The sequence below is a fragment of the Cucurbita pepo genome, chromosome LG06 (assembly GCF_002806865.2).
Source record: "Cucurbita pepo subsp. pepo cultivar mu-cu-16 chromosome LG06, ASM280686v2, whole genome shotgun sequence".
NCBI classification, from domain to species: Eukaryota; Viridiplantae; Streptophyta; class Magnoliopsida; order Cucurbitales; family Cucurbitaceae; genus Cucurbita; species Cucurbita pepo.
The window spans coordinates 816,924-832,599 of NC_036643.1; the positions used below are offsets into that span (position 1 = coordinate 816,924).

Genomic DNA, 15,676 nt, shown 5'->3' on the forward strand with positions numbered 1-15,676 from the left:
TAAGCAAGGAAGCGTTCCCTCCTCACCTTAGTTGCCATTTTCAAGAACCAGACGAGAGAAGTCTTGTTACGGAAGAAACTTCAAGTCTTGCATATCCGGCCTGCCGGAAAGATTGAAGTGGACGAAAACTTTGGGAATGGAGCGGCTACATAGAATGTTCGCCGCTGCCAGGGGTTCATTGGGGCACCCGCCGCCGGACTCGGCCACTCCTGATTCGTCGGAGCAGGTCTACATCTCCTCGCTGGCGCTTCTGAAGATGCTCAAGCACGGTACTGTTCAAATGTAGTTGCCATTTTTTTTTTTTTTTTTTTTGGTTTCTTCGGCTCATGTTCTTTCGGATGTGTCACAGTCTTAAACTGAAATAATATTTAGAGGTTCCGTAGACTCTGCCGTTCTATGAATTCAATGAATTTGGACGGCTTTGCTCGGTTTTAGGTTTAGTATATTGAATGTAAGTTTTGTTATTGGTAATTAAGATCGTAAATCTTTTTCCGTTTATGTAATTCTCCACTGCAATTTGCATAATAGGACGAGCTGGAGTTCCCATGGAGGTAATGGGCCTGATGTTGGGGGAATTTGTTGACTGGTACACTGTGCGTGTGGTCGATGTCTTTGCTATGCCGCAAAGTGGTACCGGTGTTAGTGTTGAAGCTGTTGATCATGTATTCCAGACCAATATGCTTGACATGCTTAAACGAACTGGACGGTAATTTTCTTTACTTCGGAATGTCTGTGAATATAGATTTAGATTTCGAATGACTTTCTTTGCTACAGAGAGCATCTTAAAGATTAAGTTGCTGAAAATGAAACTTTAGATCCTGCCTGTGACGTCTGGGAAGCGTTGTGCGGTCCAGTGCGAGTTTAGTTTTTGGAATAGATCTGATGCTAGCATAAAACCTACGTAGGTTTACTTCAATTTCATTGACAACTATGCAAATGGACATTTAGGAAGGTCCTGGAATGGTTAAAATCTAAGCCAATAAGATTTGTTGATGTCAATTTCTCTGTTTAACAACGTGCACGTGCACTTTGGAGGGATAGTTGGCTGGCCTGCAATTTTCTTTCTTATTTATACCATTGGGCCTTTGTCTAGAACCAGAATCATTTCTCATGCTGATTTCAACTCTTTACTTCTCTTAGGAAATGACTCCCTGAATGTGGGTTCAATTCATTTATAAGTTTAAGTCATCCCCGTTTCTGTGGAGCACTACTCACTAATCTATGATCTTCTTTTATATACATTTGTTTGGTTGTGCCCGTTTTAATTGAATGACTCTCCATTTTTAGGCTTCTCCCCTTCATTTGTTTCTTTAGCTTTAGTTTTGGTTTTGGTCTGTATTTCAGTTGACAGTTTCATCAAATGAAGGTATATAGAATTAAATAAAGCAATGAGTTCATGGATATGTACCTAACTATTGGCTAGTCTGTGATGTTGTGTTTTGGGAGGGAGGGGATGGTACCACTCTCATTACCTTCACTATTAACATATAATCTTCTGTTGCCCATTACCTTCAACTGTTTGATTTTTTTGTCTCATTACCTTCACTATTAACATATAATCTTCTGTTGCCCATTACCTTCAACTGTTTGATTTTTTTGTCTTCAGCCCTGAGATGGTCGTAGGATGGTACCACTCTCATCCTGGATTTGGATGTTGGCTCTCTGGTGTCGACATCAATACTCAACAGGTTTGTGGTTCTAAAACAACCTCCATTTTACATTATTGTTATCCACCTTATTGTTTAATCTTTCTCGGGGTTCGTGCTTCTTTTTTCTTTTTTCTTTTTTCTTGTATAAATATTCATATTTATCTGGGATTTTGTTTTTTTGTAATAATTTTAGTGTACATTTTATTTTCTTGGGTCTTCCAGCTACGGAAAAAGTGTAATGAAGTTACTTGTTTAGCTTGACTTGAGCGCTTTGGCAAATGGTTTGCAATTGAGATTAAAATGTGATGCTGGTATACTTTCATTATCATTTGTAGAGTTTTGAAGCTCTTAATCAGCGAGCTGTTGCCGTAGTTGTGGATCCAATCCAAAGTGTCAAGGGGAAGGTGGCTATTGATGCCTTTCGTCTAATTAATCCCCAGGCAATGATGCTTGGCCGAGAACCACGACAAACAACATCAAACGTCGGCCATCTTAATAAACCATCTATACAAGTAAGTATTGAACAAATACAATTAAATCATTCTAGCTTTCATTCTACTGACTCGTGCCATTATTTTCAGGCATTAATCCATGGATTGAACCGCCATTATTACTCTCTTGCAATTACCTATAGGAAGAATGAATTTGAAGAGAAGATGTTACTTAGTCTTCACAAGAAGAAATGGAGTGATGGGCTAACAATTCGACGATTTGACGCTCACTCGAAAACTAATGAGCTGACCGTCCAGGTAAGCAAACGTCTTTTATCCTTCTAGAGGTTGCATTTCTTCTTGTGTCTTACGAATTTTGAAAATGTAAAGAGTGATGATCTCGTCTTAATCAAATATCTTGACGACTCACTTTTCACAGCTAAACCTGATAAAATTGAACACAACAACCTATGTTTTGATTTATGGTGCAGGAAATGCTAAACTTGGCTATCACGTACAACAAGGCAGTGCAGGAGGAAGGCGAGTTGCCACCGGAGAAGCTCGCAATGGCAAGTGTGGGAAGGCCAGATGCCAAGAAGCACTTGGAAGAACATGTCTCCAATTTGATGTCATCAAACATCATACAGACATTAGGAACTATGCTCAATGCTGTTGTGTTTTAATCGAACTATGGTCTCGACACGTCCCTGCAGGAAACACAGGAAACACAGGAAAGATTCTTAATTCGAAGTTGTAAACTCTCTGATTTTCAATCATGCTAAAGAGGGTCTTCTTTGAATCATAAATGCAACTCAAAATTCTAAACGAGAGTTGATTTCGGTTGTACACGACAGCAGCGTTAGTTCGACACTTGAGATGTGAATAATACATGGGTGATTCCGAATGTTTGAATGAATGTCAGAATTCTATATCTTGTTTATAACAAGTCATAGGATTCAGAATTAATTAAACAAATTAAAATTTTAAACACCAATTAGACATAAAATTGATTAACTTTATTATTGAATAAAACAAAAATATTACGTGGAGTAGCAAATAAGCGAGTTCCTAGAAATAACTTTATGTTACTGCAAATATTTCTATGTGGATGGCAGAAATTGTAATTGTGGAGATGACGTGGCAAGGTTTCTTCGGCGAAAGGCAGCATAGTGGGGCCACGACCAGTTGAAATTTCAACAAAAAATCGAGCACTTGCCATTGCAATTCTGGACAATTGCGTTGCGGTTCTTCTTCTTTATTTGGTCGGTAAGTTCATATTAGAATCGTCTTCATCCTCCCGATATTTTTGAGGAAGAAAGCTTTATTATCCAGAGCTGCAAGATTTACTGGATTTTGGAATTCGGAGAGGAGAGAAGAGGAGGAGAAAGATGTGGGGATTTGGGGGAAGGTATTACTGGGGAAGAAGAGAGCGAGTCGGGAAGGTCGAAGGGATTGTAGTGGCGTTCGCATGGATGTCTAGTCAGGAGAGGCACTTGAAAAGATATGTGGATATGTATTCCTCCCTGGGTTGGAATTCACTTGTTTGCCATTCTGAATTCCTCAATATGTGAGTTCAACTTCCCAATTTACTTGTTTTCCTTTTCCCGCTTTGATTGTCACTGGAAATCCGGTTTTGATATTGTTGCTGAATCTATGAGCTTACTAAATACCACCTTTGTTTGCTCCAGATTTCTAGCGCCCAGTCTTCAAATTCCATCTGTATCTCTAGTTGTGTTCATTTAACGAGTACGCTTAGCGATATAGGCAAACTAGGCCCATTGGGACATGGGATTTTGGATTTACTTTCTTTGTTGGCTGAAAATTTGAAAAAAAATAATGCCTACATTCATATTGATGTTGAATTAATGCTGGGAGGCTTGTAGTTTGTTTATTACAGTTTTGAAATCGGGGGTTTTAATCCAGCCTCTGATTTCGTTCCCCTGGCTAAGACATTTGGCTGGCAAACACGTCTAATTTTGATGTTTTTGATGGACATTTGGAGCAGGTTCTTCCCCGATAAGGCTGCATCTCTGGCATTTGACATTCTTAAAGTACTAGTCGAGGTCAGTACTAAAGTAATTTTGATATGCAAAATTAAAATAATTGCTCAAGTCTAAGCTACCTAAATGCTTTAGTAACTGCTGAAGTTTACTTTCAGGAGCTAAAGATAAAGAGATGCCCCATAGTGTTTGCATCATTTTCTGGTGGGCCTAAAGCATGCATGTATAAGCTTCTCCAGGTGAGCTTTCTCATACTTTTCTATTATGGTTTGCTCAAACCACATAGGGGCATCCTGTTGAGGACAATCAGATTTTCTCTCACATTTGCTCTTCATACCCATGGCAGATAATTGAGGGATACCATGAACCGCATCAACATTGTTCGGTAAACGTTACTCTTTGCTGTTCAATCTTTATTCAAAGATATGAGAGGAATCCATATGGTTTTACCTTAATTTATTCAATCTGTTTATTGTTTACTCTGGCTGTAGGATGGTTATGAACTGGTCAGGAACTGTATTTCTGGCTATATTTATGATTCCAGTCCAGTTGATTTTACCAGTGACTTGGGAACTCGATTTTTGCTTCATCCAACTGTGCTGAAAGCATCTCAACCACCGAGAATAGTATCATGGGCAGCGCACAACATTGCTTCTGGTCTCGATGCGCTTTTCCTCAACAGATTTGAATCACACCGTGCAGAATATTGGCAAACTCTTTATGCTTCAGTTGTAAGCAATTTAACGATTACTTGTCCTAATTCAACTCCAGTCTACAAGATTTGAATTCACCTAACACTGCTCTAATGCAGAGTATGAAGGCTCCTTATCTTATTTTGTGCTCGGAAGAGGATGATCTTGCTCCTTATCAGACAATCTTCAATTTTGCTCAACGACTAGAAGATCTTGGGGGCGATGTTAAATTAATCAAATGGAATGGCTCCCCACATGTTGGTATGTTTCTAAGCTTTTGCATTCTGTATGTATGGACGTTACTCTTCTCTATGGGAGTCTGTGTGAGATCTCACGTCGGTTGAGGAAGACAACGAAGCATTTTTTATAAGGGTGTGGAAACCTCTCCCTAGGAGACGTGTTTTAGAAACTTTGAAGGAAAGCTCAAACAGAACAATATCTGCTAATGGTGGGCTTGGGCCGTTACAGTTTGTGTCATAGAATATAGCGATATACTATTGTATTATTTCGTTTTCTCTTGCACATTCCCAACCGGAGCCGGAGTCTCATATGTTGTCAAACTTCGCAAGTAGTTTACAGCAATATTTCTATCTTTTGTTAGCCAACAATTATGTCTTTTACCATGTGATTGGAGATCTTCAAATGACCACTCTGTGAATTGTACAGGCTTTGAAGTCTTGTTTGCTGATTGCATATTGCAGGGCATTATCTGCATTTTCCCATTGAATATAGAGCTGCTGTCACAGAGTTGCTAAGTAAAGCCGCTGGAGTTTACTGTCAAAGAACTAGACCTGATGAAGAAGTAACTGCAATAGATAAAATGAATGGTGACTCTTACAAAACAACACCTGACGTTAGAAAAGCTGCATCTTCATCGAGTAGTTTTCAGGAGCCTGCTCTTGCTCCAAGCGACCACCTTTACTTCTCCAGCATCGTGGATGGCTTTGACTACAGGGGCATTGGATCCATGCATGACAAACACATGGAAGGAGTATTGCAGCTACCTAATTCGCTGACTACCATTCCTCATGGAGTTCTCGGTCAAATCCTTTATGATGTTTGTGTTCCAAAGAATGTCGAGGATTGGGATATCGGATCTTCAAGTTCTTCAAACAACGTCTTGCGCGCACAAACAAGACGACGTACCTCCTTCAATCCCATCAAATTGATGCGTCGCTCAAGACTATAGCCATTCATCGTGTGAAAATCCAACCCGATACTCATTTGTTGCCATCAATTGCACATCTTGCTTGAGAACATGGCCACCGCCATAAATGCAGAGACAAGAAATTTGGCTCTTGGGCAACTTTGAATCAAACAATAATGTACATGTAAAGTAGAGCCTCCCTGCAAATTTGTAAACCAATGAGGAAAAGACGTAGTTTGTGATGTGAGCCCTTCAAATTAATAAAAGGTTCACAGAAACTGCCATTTAAAAAGCTTTAAATAAAATGGTGGATATTATTAGTAGTGACTTCTATAAAAAGTAGTATTAAGAACAGAGTTTCTAAAACTTGCAACTTTGAGCACTTAGCTGAAGATTGCTAATTACTACAAGTTCTCTTCCTCCACGTTTCACAGTAATGTCTAATTTTCTTTAGAGAATTGATTATGTTGTTAATACCTATATATGATTTTGGGCACTGCAAGGCATTTCCAGCTTTGGCTATTTCAGTCGCTTTGCCTTCGTTGAAAGTATGAAGGTTCCTGTAACTGGGGCGTCTTTAGGCCGAGTCTTGCATCTCAGATTCTTTATACGTCGTCCTTCTTTGCGCTTGGCTCGACTGATGGATATGTTGCCGATGATAAACAGGTACTATTAGCTTATTCTTGTTCCTTCCTTTTGTGATCCATGGACAAATGCTGTTGATCTTCATCGATGTTTTGAAATTTCTCTGAACGCGGCTGTGATGACAGGTCCATCATGAGAAGTTATTTCGAAGGCCATTGCTGACAAGATTGCATTGCAAGCTGCATCTGAGTGCATTCTGATACTGCCGGAAAAGATGCGGCCGGAAATGTCATTGCTCGTATGGTAAATACTGCTTTTTCTCTAATAAATTCAGTTGGATTCATGCGGTGGCTCAAGTCAATGATTACTAGCTTAACCAACTAAAGATCAAAGCTCATTCAGTGGAATAACTTTGTTGTTGTTTACACTGGAAATCTGCAGTGAAATCACTTAAGTAAGGCTGCTCAAATGGGGTTTACCAATGACCAGTGAGCAGCCTACTTTGATTTCGTTTATTCCTTAGAGTGAGTTTGACATGATCTTTATAGCTGTGAAATATACTTTTATCTCACTTTTGAAACTTTAGCCAATTTTGTTGCATAGTCAAAAGCGAATAAAAAAAGTAAGATAAATCCTCCCTTTTTGGCTGTTCTTTCCCTTTCTCTTTGAGCAGATTCTTCTTCCCGTTTCTATCCATACTTGTTGGGTCATAGCCTAAAAGCTTAGGTTCTCGAGGCAGGTGGGCAAGCCTGTGGTGGTTGATTGAAACATGAGGTTGGGTTTCAGTTTTGATCTCTGAATCACCAGGAAGCTTCCTCTCATCCAGCCCCCGGGTACGTCATGGCCCTATATGTTTGTTACTTTGCATGAGAGTTATGGAAATTGCTTGCATATCTCCTGTACCCAACATGTACCCAACATGAACATCCATCAAATAGTTTGAGCTTTTGCATCAATCATAGAGCCTTAATCAACCAATACTTAACACAATCAATGCATGGACCAAAGTAATATTTAATCTATCAATACTTGACCTAGAAGTGCTTACTACTACACCACACTACACTTGGCTCTACACATTTACAAAATTAACCCATGTCCAGTCACTAGCAGGGCCAAGGAAGGGGACTTCAATCCTTATTTCTTATCCCCATCTTCGCCCAGGCTAATGGAGCCTTATGGGGGAGAGTGGAGCCTCAAGAAGCACGGTTGAGAGGAAGATGCTTGGCCCCTCTTTATTCTCTACCGAGTTTCAAACCCTTCTTCAACATAGGTAACAACAAGCGAGGCAGAGATGGAAGAGATCGAACACAATATAGCCTATTTTGAAGATAAAGACATATGCTCTCGATTAGAGGTCAGAAGTTTAAATCTTCATCCCAGCTTTAAATTTTGTTAATACAATACCGACTCACCGACTTGTTGGATTGATTAGTACATTTAGTTATTTGTCCGATGACATGAGGGGGGAGGTGCGAGGAAGTTTCATAAGTAGAAGAAGGTAGGGAAGAGATATTGCGTTGATATTAGTGTGGAGCAGTAGAGGGGTTTGGTTGAATTAAGGGGATAGACAAGAAAAAGGGAAGAAATAAGGGTGTTTGGAGGGAGTTGGGTTGTTAACAGCTGTGGGAAATGAAATGGAATAATAAATAAAATAATAATAATAATAATAATAATAATAATAATAATAATAATAATAATAATAATAATAGTAATGTATTTATTTAAAACAAGACATTGTCGTGCAGTGGTCCAACACAGGAACAACAGCAAAGCCGAATCCCATCTGTAAGCTGGAAGCTGGAAGCTTGGAGCAATAAATAAATAAATAAATAAAATAATAAAACAAAGTTTGTTTGACTTGGCGTTGGTTGCTTCACTCTCTTCACGCGGTTTTTGTTTCTTTCTCAATTAACTTCCAATTAACGGCGCCGCTAATTTCGCGCCCTATACCTGACGCTTACGACCTACGTACGATGTGGGCCTCTTCTTCTCCCCCGTTGGATTCTTCTATTTCTTAACAACTTCGCCCCATCCAACGGCGGTGCCCCCGAGGCTCCATTTTGCTCTTCCCATTTACATCATTTTATTCAAATAAATTTAAATTTAAGTTTATTATGTTGCCCAACTCCATCTGAATAAGTTCGAAGCATAAGGTGACACGTGGCAAAAAGAACTGGAGGGGGTGGAGACGGGTTGGAAGTGGACCGGATCCAATGTGGAAAAAGATGTAGTAGGGCCCATTAGAATGGTGGGCCCAAGAAGAGCAGGCCCAGACCGGAAACGTGACCGGCATGTTATTTTATTTTGTTTAATAATTTTTTAGTCAATAAGTCAATGGAGGGGAAAATGCTGAATCAACGGTTTTCAAGGCGCCGCAAGCGCCAAAGACAGCTATGTCGGCTTCTAACCGGCTCGGGGCGCCAAATTGACGAGGGTATTTCTATTTATTTTTGGATTATTTATTTATATTTGTTTTTCATTTGCCATGTCACCTCTAAAACACACACAAAGGACACCCACAAAACTCCCTCATTTACGCTTTTTTTTATTTTTTCCCTATTACATCTCTCTCTCTCTCTCTCTCTCTCTCTCTCTCTCCTTCTTTCTCTCTCTCTCTCTTGCGCGCGCGGAAGAGCAATGGAATTTTTGCAGGGTGCCGGGATCCGCGTTTCTCGATCGATGAAGTCAATTCGATTGATGGAGTTGTTCCCAATTTTGGTGTAGTTGTCATCAATCAATCGCCTGAGTTTTCGTCTCCTCTTGCCTGTAAATGCTCTTTCTATTTGTCCTTTTTCGTGTTTCGGTTTCTTCTTTGCGTTTTCCCTTTCGAGGATTTTGGAATGTTAGTAGGGTATGATGGTCGTTTTATTCCCGGTGATCTGCATCGAATCTATTTCTGTTGTCGTTGCGTTTTTCTTCAGAACAATTTGTTCCAGATCAATTAATAAGAGGTTAAAGTTGTTTCCGATGGTGAATTCGGGGGTAAATTGTTATTGGATTGGAACGTGAAATGTTGTTATTTTTATTAATATTTTTCAAATCTTATTTTTGTGGAATTTTTTTCTCCCCCTTGGAGATCTCAAAAGGTATGCAGGAATGATGGTAATTTGCGTCATTGAAGCGTCTGATTGGATGTGTAACTTCTTGTACAAAATTCGTTTTTGGTTTTTATCTCTACAATATTGGTGTTTGTGCATGTAAAGTGTTTGGTTCTTGCGGTTTTTGATGATCTATTTTACAGAATTTGTCCGATTAAATAATGACGATTTAGACTGGGAGCTGCATATTTTCTTCGGAAGGCTGTTTTGCAATTTTGAGGACGCGAAATACAATGTCCACGAGGAGTGAACATCATACAGTCCCGCTGTCCGTGCTCCTGAAGCGTGAATTGGCGATTGAGAAGATTGAGAGACCGGAAATCGTACATGGTCAGGCGAGTCAGAGTAAGAAAGGGGAGGATTTTACATTACTGAAGTCGGAATGCGAGAGAGTGGTCGGGGATGGAGTCTCTACATATTCGGTTTTTGGGGTAGGTTCTTTATCTTCTGGAAAAAGTTGTACTCTATTCGATCAGATGTTTACTTTTAACAGCTACGCTGTATATAATCTTCCCCCCCAAGAGCGCGAAATTCTGCTGCATTAGATTGGACTTCTAAATAAAAAGTTAAATTCTTATGTTTGCAGCTTTTTGATGGACATAATGGATCTGCCGCTGCTATTTATACGAAGGAAAATTTGTTGAACAATGTTTTAGCTGCTATTCCATCAGATCTCAACAGAGACGAATGGGTTGCAGCATTGCCAAGGGCCTTGGTTGCTGGTTTTGTGAAGACGGACAAAGATTTCCAAGAGAAAGGTGAGACTATCTCCATATAAACAAATTCTCTTAGTCGTTCTTGGTTACCTCCTCTTGGAGTAATCCACATTCACTCACCTTAGGAAGGGAAGATTGTGGATTGGAGTTCATTTTATTTTGTATGATGAAAGGGTTGTGGAAACTTATATGTACCATTATGGTGCTCCCATGATTGCAAATTGGCAACTTTATGTGGAGGAGAAAAGAAAAAAAAAAGATATATATTTTTATGATTTTGGTATGCCCAGAATTAGTCTTGAAAGTATTTGACATAACCCATTCTGCTTGATCATCATAAGTTTATGGGCTGCACGTTTGCAGCCTTTTTCTTACTACTACTCTTATAGCCCAGAAGCTGCAATTCTGGTATGGACATTTTAAAAACTTATGATATTGATGCATTGCTATTTGTTGTTATTCCAGCACAAACATCAGGAACCACCGTCACCTTCATGATCATTGAGGGATGGGTTCTCACTGTTGCTTCTGTTGGGGATTCCCGTTGCACGTTAGAATCAGCTGAAGGTGACATCTTCTACTTATCAGCAGATCATAGGCTAGAATGCAACGAAGAAGAGTATGTTATTATTTATCAATGCAACGTGACTTAGTGCCATCCACTTTAACTATTAGTATTGTGCTTAAGATTCTTGAATGCTTTTGAATAGGAGAGAACGTATAATTGCTAGTGGCGGTGAGGTGGGCCGGCTGAATACTGGTGGTGGTGCAGAGGTCCGGTTATTTGACTCAGACTTTTATAAGCTAGTCTTACCTTTTCAACTTTTGAATTCCAATGCTGACTTTTAGATGTTTGCGTGTCCTTTGTTTATCTTAGATTGGTCCATTAAGATGCTGGCCAGGTGGCTTGTGTCTATCACGATCGATTGGTGATATGGATATTGGCGAGTTTATAGTGCCTGTACCCTACGTGAAGCAAGTTAAGGTGGCTTTCTATCTGATGAAGCTATCTTTCTACGTGTTATATATTTAAAATTTATACCTATCCTTGCTTGCTACAAAATAATCCTTTTTCTATGTAATAGTTTTTCTCTCAAAATTTAGCATAAGGCTGTTGCCCTTTGAAACACTTTTTCCAAGTTTTTTTATAATTGCTTTTGGTTGACAGATGCTTGTGTACAGTTGGTGACTCATTAATTTATTATTATTGTTTCTTTCCCCATGTTTTGGCATGTGATCTGCATGTGAACCTTGTTTTGGATCTTCAACATCCTTCGACATCCATAACAGAAAAACGTATGATATCCTTATATGAGGAAAAGACTGGAGCTTTATTTTACTGGATTGTTGATTTCATAGGCAATTATGGAAAATCTTATACTCTTGCACTGATCTTTGTCAAATATTAAATTACTATGTTAGACGGCAATGGCAACATTATCTTTGAGCTATGTCATATGTGGTCCAATTGAATTGAAGATGAATTGATATGAGTGAGATGATGATAATTTGCCAATCATGTTCACATGTAGCAGGAGATGTCAGAGGAAACACATGCAACTCATCTGAGGTGGTTTAGAGTTGGTTAGAAATGAGAATGTACTATTAGTCTTGCTAGTAACTCAGGTGTGTTTAAATGGCCACTGTAACTATCGAAGAGTAGAGAGAGTTAATAAATAGGAGGGGCGAAAGAGAGATGCTAAATGTTACATTGTCTTTTGGTGGGTAAGAGAATATTTAATGGAGTAGAGGCCAGCCTCTTGAACTTCTGCTCTTATTTTTAGCTATCAGTAAAATATTTACATTTTTCAGTTCATTGCCTCTTGGTGTATAAGATCTTGTCAGGGCATCAGCTGCTGGGTTTTTGTATTTGATATTTAATTGAACCGCAACATACTTGTGTAATCTGCATCTGGAATGCCATTCTTTTGTCAAGTAAATTCATGCTCTAATTTTATCTTGCAGCTATCTTCTACTGGTGGTAGGGTTATTATTTCAAGTGATGGTGTTTGGGATGCTTTATCAGCTGAAACTGCCTACGATTGCTGTCGGGGGATGCCGGTAGAAACTGCTGCTGCACAGATTGTTAAAGTATGGATGGTTACAAATTGTTTCCTTTAGTCCTTGTTTAATACTGTTATAATAACTTTCTTTATTATAGTGTTATGATGCTTTTCAACTGATTGACCATCTTTCTTTACAGGAAGCAGTACAGTCAAAGGGACTTCGCGATGATACTACATGCATTGTGATTGACATATTACCAAGGGAGAAACCATCTACTGCTTTGCCGCCAACGAAGAAGCAGGGAAAAAGAATGTTTAAATCAATGTTCCGCAAAAAGACTTCTGAATCATCTTCTCATCTTGATAAGGAATATAATGAGCCGGATGTTGTTGAGGAATTATTTGAGGAAGGATCGGCTATGCTGTCAGAAAGGTTTGTGCTTTTTAAGAGCAGAGAAGTTGAATTAATTTTACTAACATTTTGATGATCGATTCAGATGGACAATTTTTTCTAGTAATGTTGAGGAATTATTGGCGTCTTATCATAAATACTATCCTGACTTCAGCTTCTGAAATGCAGGTTAGAGGCGAAGTATCCTATCTGCAACATGTTTAAGCTGTTTGTATGTGCAGTATGCCAAGTTGAGATCCAACCTCGGGAGGGTATCTCCATATATGCCGGCTCATCTAGCAGAGGAAAATTGCGTGCTTGGGATGGACCTTTTCTATGCTTAAGTTGCCAAGAGAAGAAAGAAGCCATGGAAGGGAAAAGACCTTCTGGAGGTCTGTGGATCCTGTGTTTTGTGTGTGATTGAGTATGCATGTTTATCTTTTCAAATTAGTTTTGTACAGATTTAGCCCTAAATTGGTTAAAAGTTATTCTTATGTCTCTGCACAGAAAGACACAGCAGCGGAAGTGACTAGCCTACTCTCCAGTTACACTTCATTGTGGGTGCACTGAGCAGAGTTGATTGTGATCTTGGAAATGACCCAGACTTAGAAATTATTCAGAATTGACCTTCATCTCGGAAATGGACCCCTCTCTGAGGTTTTCCACAATTCTCATTGCTTCCTTTGAGAATTTGGATCATTTTTTGGATTCCACGGCAATTCCATTGGGAAATATAGCTCTCTATAGTGTTACTACTCTTCAAGGCAGGAGATGCCAGTTAGAGTTGATTGCTTTTGGATACTGTTTTCTGACATCGGTTTATGATTGACATGCTTGCCTCACATCTTGGTGGAAAGCTTTTGATAAAGTCGCCTGTATATGACACTGAAGAGTGAAGGTAAATCATTTAGTTTCTCCATTCATTCCATTATCTGCTTGTCCTTCCTACTTACAATGCCACTGAGTGAACATATTCGTCATTGTAATTTAATATGTAGGGGAATTCAATTAGATATGTTTAGCTCACTGTTGGTTAGGAGGAAATCCCTTGCAACACAGCTGTCTAGACGATTTGTTCATATACATTTTATTACATTCTCTGACATGTTCAAGATGATGAACCATATTAATAGAAAATATTGGCTGGCACATTTTCCGAGGAAAAGAAAAAGAAATCCTTCGATACCCATTACTTTAGTTTGTGTACGAATTGTGCTCTTAGTTTTCTGTTATTCTGACCTGAATGGATTCAAGAATTCTGTACGAATTTGATTATCTAGATATTGAAGTCTCCCAGTCTTTATTTTGCGTACACTTGAATCTGGCCTTTGTGCACTTCGCCTCCGTCTCACTGATTGTCTTCTTCACTTATTGTGGGGATAGTGAAGCTGTAGATCTAGACGCCCCGAGGTTAGTGCGTAGTGTGGTCAAAAGCCACACCGCAAGAAGTAGACACTGTTTTGGTCGTATTTGGCAGTAGAAGCCAACCCACACGTGAACTGCAAGCTAGCTAATAGGGACTTTTTATTGTTTTGTGTTTTAGATTTTATTCCTTTAGAGCGTAGCACGTGAGAGATATAAAAGTTTCTTTTTCTTTCTTTGACTACCCCTCCAAATTATTACAAGTCATTTTATTGATCTGATGAAGTGAGAGAAACATAAGAGATTTGCATATTCTGATCTTAGAACAGATTTGTAGGAAGTTTAGCCTGTAAATCCGAGTAGTGACACAGATTCCAAGGACCCATCTACACAAGTCCTGTGCATTTATTTTCTTTTCCTTTCCTTTCCTTTCCTTTCCTTTCCTTTCCTTTGTGGTTTGAAATTCTCATATCTACTCATCTTCTCCAGTCACTCACACCCATAGATTCTTCAGTTACTCATTTAATCAGTGTTTGTTTTTGACAAAACAACAATAATTTTCTTCACAAACCCTTAAGCTTAAGAGAAGAGAGGTCCAAACATTTCGCACTCTATCCTCTCTCTCTAGTCTTTGCATGGATACTGAGGAGATGGATATGAATGTCTCCTACATTTTTCATTTTTGTTGACCTGAGCTAATTCAAAATACCTCAAAAGTAACTCCCTGATTCTTCTTTATATGATTGGACCACCGTTCACACGTGTGTGTGGGTCTCTGCCATTCCACCAAACTGCTTGAAATTCTTATCTTCTTTTTCCCCCTCATATTATAAAATTTCCCCCTTTTTTCTCCAATCACGTGTGTTGTCGATTCTTACTCTCGAAATGGATTTTTGATCGATTTTTTTTTTCCTTTGAAGCCATGAATAAGACTTCATTTCGCATTAAGTTGAATGAAATCGAAAAATAGGATTAATTGATAAATTAGAGGGTTAAATGAATGGAAAACTGTCGCTATCATTATACAAATTATATATAAATTATGTAGTTTAGACCGCACGTCCTGTAACAGTTGATATACTTCATTTTCTTCATCAGCCTAATTACATTTATTTTTATTTCTAAAAAAATGAAAATATTATAAATAATTAGAGAGAAGAAATGTATGGATTGATTAGCTGTGTGAAAAGTGTCTTTCCCATACCTTCAGGACTTCGATTCTCTCCTTTTTTAAATATTTAATACTATATGATTGAAATATTTATTACAATATTACATTATAAAAAGATGAAACACCATCTAATTACTTGAAGTCAAGTAAAATTATATGAGGTCTTTATTCAATATTCTTTGGCAATTGACATGAAATCTTTTTTCTTGAAATTGAAAATTTAAATTCAACTTTTTCATCATTGTTAGGTAAATAGGTAAATGCAAAATGGTGTTAGTGACCACTGACCAACTTTAAGAAATTAAAAGGACACAACTTGGAAAGGTAAAAGATATTACACCCATAATTTCAAATAAATGCTAATAAATGCTATTAAATACAAATCGAAGAATATAAGGCAATTTATACAAACTATTAATAAATGT

General features: G+C 38.5%; 3 protein-coding genes across 6 annotated transcripts; all 3 read left to right on the plus strand.

Annotated features, from left to right (window-relative positions):
• Nucleotides 1-24: 24 nt before the first annotated feature.
• On the plus strand, nt 25-2,893 carry LOC111796850 (26S proteasome non-ATPase regulatory subunit 14 homolog). Its single transcript, XM_023679634.1, has 6 exons — nt 25-269; nt 529-706; nt 1,607-1,688; nt 1,985-2,161; nt 2,231-2,398; nt 2,572-2,893. The coding sequence occupies exons 1-6, from the start codon at nt 137-139 to the stop codon at nt 2,761-2,763; spliced, it is 930 nt and encodes a 309-aa protein (XP_023535402.1). The 5' UTR covers nt 25-136; the 3' UTR covers nt 2,764-2,893.
• A 429-nt stretch (nt 2,894-3,322) lies between these two features.
• LOC111796852 lies at nt 3,323-6,242 on the plus strand. Its single transcript, XM_023679640.1, has 7 exons — nt 3,323-3,647; nt 4,086-4,143; nt 4,239-4,319; nt 4,427-4,465; nt 4,572-4,811; nt 4,892-5,033; nt 5,474-6,242. The coding sequence occupies exons 1-7, from the start codon at nt 3,469-3,471 to the stop codon at nt 5,959-5,961; spliced, it is 1,227 nt and encodes a 408-aa protein (XP_023535408.1). The 5' UTR covers nt 3,323-3,468; the 3' UTR covers nt 5,962-6,242.
• A 475-nt stretch (nt 6,243-6,717) lies between these two features.
• LOC111796851 (probable protein phosphatase 2C 12) lies at nt 6,718-13,889 on the plus strand. Of its 4 annotated transcripts, XM_023679637.1 has the most exons (12): nt 6,718-6,807; nt 7,178-7,337; nt 7,608-7,861; nt 9,749-10,036; nt 10,192-10,363; nt 10,787-10,940; nt 11,032-11,095; nt 11,199-11,306; nt 12,287-12,412; nt 12,525-12,760; nt 12,908-13,110; nt 13,226-13,889. In XM_023679637.1, exons 4-12 carry the CDS (start codon nt 9,839-9,841, stop codon nt 13,249-13,251), a joined length of 1,287 nt encoding a protein of 428 aa, XP_023535405.1. In that variant the 5' UTR covers nt 6,718-6,807; nt 7,178-7,337; nt 7,608-7,861; nt 9,749-9,838; the 3' UTR covers nt 13,252-13,889. The 4 variants fall into 4 exon arrangements, with proteins under 4 accessions (XP_023535405.1, XP_023535406.1, XP_023535404.1 ...); XM_023679638.1 differs by lacking the exons at nt 6,718-6,807; nt 7,178-7,337; nt 7,608-7,861 and adding an exon at nt 9,063-9,273 and having other exon boundaries at nt 9,779-10,036; XM_023679636.1 differs by lacking the exons at nt 6,718-6,807; nt 7,178-7,337; nt 7,608-7,861 and adding an exon at nt 9,064-9,273.
• The last annotated feature ends 1,787 nt before the right edge of the window (nt 13,890-15,676 follow it).

What these genes read in the sequence shown, in the direction of transcription:
- LOC111796850 (XM_023679634.1), top strand. Translation starts at nt 137, where the DNA reads ATGGAGCGGCTACATAGAATGTTCGCCGCTGCCAGGGGTTCATTGGGG. An exon ending in TCGACATCAATACTCAACAG is followed by an intron (nt 1,689 to 1,984) that starts GTTTGTGGTTCT and finishes TATCATTTGTAG; the next exon opens with AGTTTTGAAGCTCTTAATCA. An exon ending in CTAATGAGCTGACCGTCCAG is followed by an intron (nt 2,399 to 2,571) that starts GTAAGCAAACGT and finishes TTTATGGTGCAG; the next exon opens with GAAATGCTAAACTTGGCTAT.
- LOC111796852 (XM_023679640.1), top strand. Translation starts at nt 3,469, where the DNA reads ATGTGGGGATTTGGGGGAAGGTATTACTGGGGAAGAAGAGAGCGAGTC. An exon ending in AAACTCTTTATGCTTCAGTT is followed by an intron (nt 4,812 to 4,891) that starts GTAAGCAATTTA and finishes GCTCTAATGCAG; the next exon opens with AGTATGAAGGCTCCTTATCT. An exon ending in GAATGGCTCCCCACATGTTG is followed by an intron (nt 5,034 to 5,473) that starts GTATGTTTCTAA and finishes TGCATATTGCAG; the next exon opens with GGCATTATCTGCATTTTCCC.
- LOC111796851 (XM_023679639.1), top strand. Translation starts at nt 9,839, where the DNA reads ATGTCCACGAGGAGTGAACATCATACAGTCCCGCTGTCCGTGCTCCTG. An exon ending in CAAAGATTTCCAAGAGAAAG is followed by an intron (nt 10,364 to 10,786) that starts GTGAGACTATCT and finishes TTGTTATTCCAG; the next exon opens with CACAAACATCAGGAACCACC. An exon ending in TCGGCTATGCTGTCAGAAAG is followed by an intron (nt 12,761 to 12,907) that starts GTTTGTGCTTTT and finishes TCTGAAATGCAG; the next exon opens with GTTAGAGGCGAAGTATCCTA.